The sequence below is a fragment of the Chaetura pelagica genome, unplaced genomic scaffold, assembly GCF_000747805.2.
Source record: "Chaetura pelagica isolate M959 unplaced genomic scaffold, ChaPel_1.0 scaffold1195, whole genome shotgun sequence".
NCBI classification, from domain to species: Eukaryota; Metazoa; Chordata; class Aves; order Apodiformes; family Apodidae; genus Chaetura; species Chaetura pelagica.
Window position 1 is genome coordinate 28,048 of NW_009953422.1, and position 362 is coordinate 28,409.

The following is a 362-nucleotide window of genomic DNA, read 5'->3' on the forward strand; positions in this document are numbered from 1 at the left end:
GAGGTGGCTCGTGGGGACACAGGAAAGGTGGCTGAGGTGGCTCTTGGGGACCCAGGAAAGGTGGCTGAGGTGGCTCTTGGGGACTCAGGAAAGGTGGCTGAGGTGTTGGTGGCTCCTGGGGACACTTATTGCAACACCAGTGGCCCACAAAAACCTCGTCACCCCCACCAGTCTGGCTGGACTGGTTGGACTGGGCAGGTGGGGACATCCCCGAGCTGTGACTCAGGGTGACCAGGGCCACCTCTGGGGGCACAAGGGGGGGAAATAGCCCAAAGCTGGAGTTCTGGGGAGAAGGGGAGTCCCCAGGAGTGGGTGGTTGGAAGGCACATGGGAAGAGGGAAGTGCTGATCCCAGTCATGGAG

At 61.6% G+C, this 362-nt stretch overlaps 1 protein-coding gene across 1 annotated transcript in view; it reads right to left on the reverse strand.

Moving 5' to 3' along the window:
- Positions 1 to 362, reverse strand: part of LOC104389480 (structural maintenance of chromosomes protein 4-like) — a gene marked incomplete at its 5' end in the record, with an annotated part of 4,100 nt that overhangs the window by 2,761 nt on the left and 977 nt on the right. Inside the window, one exon of the mRNA XM_009998478.1 lies at positions 138 to 243. Coding sequence (XP_009996780.1) covers positions 138 to 243 — 106 coding nt within the window. The remainder of the gene's footprint in view (positions 1 to 137; positions 244 to 362) is intronic.